Here is a 3,586-nt window from a genome sequence, read left to right as displayed (position 1 = left end):
CTGTGCCATGTGATAATGATGTCATTAGGTCAGACTGAGTTAGACTTATTGGACTGCGCCATCTAGAGTTTCATGCCAGAACTATGTATACATTTAAATGTAATTTATTCCTGCCAAAGTCCTTGACAAGTCATGTCACTCGGCGGCCATCTTTGAAACGCCTCTCGGGCATGCAAGTGCAACTCCTATCTCTTTGAATGGGGAAACATCAAATTCTCCAAAACTGTTCACTAAGCTTACGATTCAATTTCATATTTGAAATCACCAAAGAAATCTGACAACAACTGTGTCATAAATGTTGTTACTTTTGCTCAAATAGCGTTATAAATAGCTTATTTTTCAGACTAGACCAGCCAGTGCGCATGTGCAGTCCTAACTGCATGTCTCAGAACGCTGACTGTTTCAGTAGCAACCGGGACTTCTAACGGCAGCTGTAGTGGCGTGCTGACTTTACCGATTAGCGATTGGCTCTTTCATTCAGAAGGCGGGGCTTCCTGCGATTGAGCGGCCATATTGAGCGTTGCATTTTTCCCCATTCAAAACAATACAAGTGACACATCTCGGGTATTCTACAGTCTTTGTTCCTGCAATGGCAAAGTCTTCAGTGTCACATGATCCTTTAACACATGACAGTGAAATATTAAAATGGAAACAGCTATTTAAAATTTATATTTCACTATTACAGTTTTTACTGTATTTTTAATCAAATAAATGTAGCCTTTGTGATCATAAGAGACTTCTTTCAAAAACATTAACAAATCTTAACAACCCCAAACTTTTAAATGGTAGTGTATTCATTCATTATGTTAGTCATTGTGATGCAAATATATGCTCATGTAGTTACACACTCAAACTGTACCTGAAAAGAGCAGTGAGCAGTGTGGAGATGAAGCCTAGAGATAGCAGGCTGCGAGAGGTTTTGCTGGACGTGGGGCGACCTTTCCCTGCCCGTTCCTTTAAGATCTCAGACACCTTATGATAGCGCTTGAACAGCTCCAGAACGTCCTCAAAATGGTTCTTGCTGCTTGGCATGTGCAACACAGAATATGTTGGAAACATCTAGCCTGTCATTCCAGATTTGAAAGTAATCAGAAACAGCGCTTTCACAAACACGCACCTGTAATTGGCAGTGATGAAGTTATACTCCATGAGAACCTCGTTCAGTCCCATCACCAGCACAGCGTAGATGCTGTTTTTCACTCCAACACTAGAACTTGTTGAAAATTCGGCACACTTATCCTAAGACACATTAAATGAAACATGAAAAATGTAGTTTTGTCACACATAGTGGCTCCACTTTGACCAAAATGTACAGTGCTGCCAACCTTTGAGGTCATCATGCGCTTCGTTGTGCTTTCCAATATAGTGTGCAGTTCACTTTGGACTCCACCCTCCTCATCTTCGTCATCTTCATCATTGCTCACATTGCCACCTGACCGTATGTTCTGGTTCCACAGCAGGCAGTGAACCGTACAGCACAGCAAGTGAGCCTGGGGAAACATACATTAGCTGAAGATTCATACGTGAACAAGTGCAGCGTATCAATGTGATTGAGGCACTGCATCAGTACCAGAGGCTCCTGGATGAAGACCTGATCTCCATGAGCACTTATACATGACTCCAGCTTCAGAGGCGGAAGCAGATCTTGCTCTGGTTCAAAGTATCGCTTCAACTGGTAAACACAAATAATGACTGGATCAGTGCCATCGATTAGTCAGAGCAGGAAGGCATAAGAGCTCGACGATTTAGCAAAGGATGACACACACTTGTGACAGGAGGGTCTGCATGATGGAACTCGCCAGCTGAGAGTTACGACGAAGGACATCATGGAAACCCTTTAAAATCAAATGCATCACATTCTCAGTACAGCACAGCTGGATCACTGAAACAGGGCTGTACTGTTTCACTCCTGTATTTCTAAAACGGAAAGTGAGAGGGTCAGACCTCATAAAGCATGAGCCGGACGTCAGCCTGCTGGTTAAGGCAGCGGCGTAGACTGCTCAGGATCTCCAGACAGAAGGCTTCATTAGCGGCAGTGTTATAGCGCGAGTGGACATCCGCCTGGACCTGGAGGAGTCAGAATCAGTCATAATCACAATAATAAGAGTATGTAATGAAAACTGCATTGCACATATGTCTGCAGATTGTTATTGTTTACCTGGCTGGATGTAATGGCCTGACTGGCCTGGCTGGAAGCTAAACTCCCCAGAATACGAAAGTTCTTTAGTAGCAACAGGAAGCCTGCTACTGCTGACTTCCTGCCATCTAAATTACTTCAGAGAGAAGATAAGATTTTTTGTGACTTAGTCATCAATAGACACCGAGGAAAATACATTTGGATGTGTGGACCGTTTCTTGCCCTACCTGGAGAACATGGCCTTCCGGAGGACCAGGATGAGGGCATCCTTCATAGACATGCTCGCTTTGAGCAGAGGCTGAGCAGGGGAAACGTTAAACATATCACACACTTGATCATGTGACAGCAGCTCATACTCATGTGGGTCGAGATGTTACCTGCACAGCTTTGAGGAGCCCCTCAACAGTGCTGAGAGGCAAGTAGGAGAGCTGATCAAATGTTTCTGTGACCTTAGAGGAAGATTCCAAGAGGATCATGGGAGCAGACATCACAATGCTGGAAAGAAGGTCTGTGGAAGTGATGTAGCCAAGAAGAACAAATCAAAATACAGATATGAATGAAACTTCTATGAGTAAGCTTGAATAAATATCAGCAAAAAGACTACTTCTAACCAATGAAATGGGTGACAGGTGAGGCCGTTTTAGTCCCCAGCCGGTTCAAGACTTGTTCTAGGATCTCGCCTCTGATTGGTTCATGCATCTGTACAAAAAGAAAACACACATTTGAATTATTTGGAGCATGCTTTATGTATTACAAGTGGAAGAACATCGGATAACAACTATACTGTACCTTGAAGCTCTCAAGGAGAACTTGTCCACCAAGTCGACACGCTAGCTGGTTTGGCGTTTTAGCCGTGCTTGACGTTCCTTCTGTGACCTTCCCAAATGCTCCAGCTTTAGGCCCAAATGAGTCCATAAGTATAAACCCCAGTTGCACCAGACCTTGAGTGACATGATCCCAGCCAAACACGCTGCAAATAAACATTGAACAAATTGAACAAATCTACACAATAAATTAAGGAACTCAAAATCACTGCAGTTTAACCAGACCTGTTTTTGACAGTGTCTAAAATCATGTTGGAGATGCTGTTACACTGAGGCAGCAGTTCCTGCAGAAACTTTGAGCTGTGCTGAATCTGATCATCCTTGAAGTTCTTAGTGATGGCGCCCTTCAGGAACTCAAATACCTGAGCATTATGGGTAATTTTAAGAGTGGCACAAAGGTTTGAGACGGTAAAACCACTGGTTTTAGGCTATCACGGGCACATTTTAAAGAATTTGAAACACTCAATGTTTAAATGCACATATGATACGTAAAAATGCTGTCCTGATAGACAGCTTACTAGGTTTTAAGAGGAATAATGAAACAGAGACATACCTGCTCTTCGTACCGTTGTATGCGAGCCACAGAGAGCAGCAAAGCAATACTGAAGGGACACAACGGATCACT

The 3,586-nt window shown here is 43.2% G+C and overlaps 1 protein-coding gene across 1 annotated transcript in view; it reads right to left on the bottom strand.

The window, feature by feature from the left end:
- The window catches only part of LOC107750716 (Fanconi anemia group I protein-like), a 15,522-nt gene that overhangs the window by 6,925 nt on the left and 5,011 nt on the right, over positions 1–3,586 (bottom strand). The window contains exons 16-23 of the mRNA XM_016566229.1: positions 2,365–2,435; positions 2,159–2,273; positions 1,945–2,067; positions 1,767–1,835; positions 1,571–1,672; positions 1,314–1,490; positions 1,118–1,239; positions 860–1,021 (exon numbers count right to left, since the gene is read on the bottom strand). Coding sequence (XP_016421715.1) covers positions 860–1,021; positions 1,118–1,239; positions 1,314–1,490; positions 1,571–1,672; positions 1,767–1,835; positions 1,945–2,067; positions 2,159–2,273; positions 2,365–2,435 — 941 coding nt within the window. The remainder of the gene's footprint in view (positions 1–859; positions 1,022–1,117; positions 1,240–1,313; positions 1,491–1,570; positions 1,673–1,766; positions 1,836–1,944; positions 2,068–2,158; positions 2,274–2,364; positions 2,436–3,586) is intronic.

This window comes from Sinocyclocheilus rhinocerous, unplaced genomic scaffold (genome assembly GCF_001515625.1).
Source record: "Sinocyclocheilus rhinocerous isolate Xijiao unplaced genomic scaffold, SAMN03320098_v1.1 scaffold1143, whole genome shotgun sequence".
Taxonomy (NCBI): Eukaryota; Metazoa; Chordata; class Actinopteri; order Cypriniformes; family Cyprinidae; genus Sinocyclocheilus; species Sinocyclocheilus rhinocerous.
Note: the sequence above shows the minus strand (reverse complement) of the source record. Positions and strands in the feature narration are given on the sequence as shown.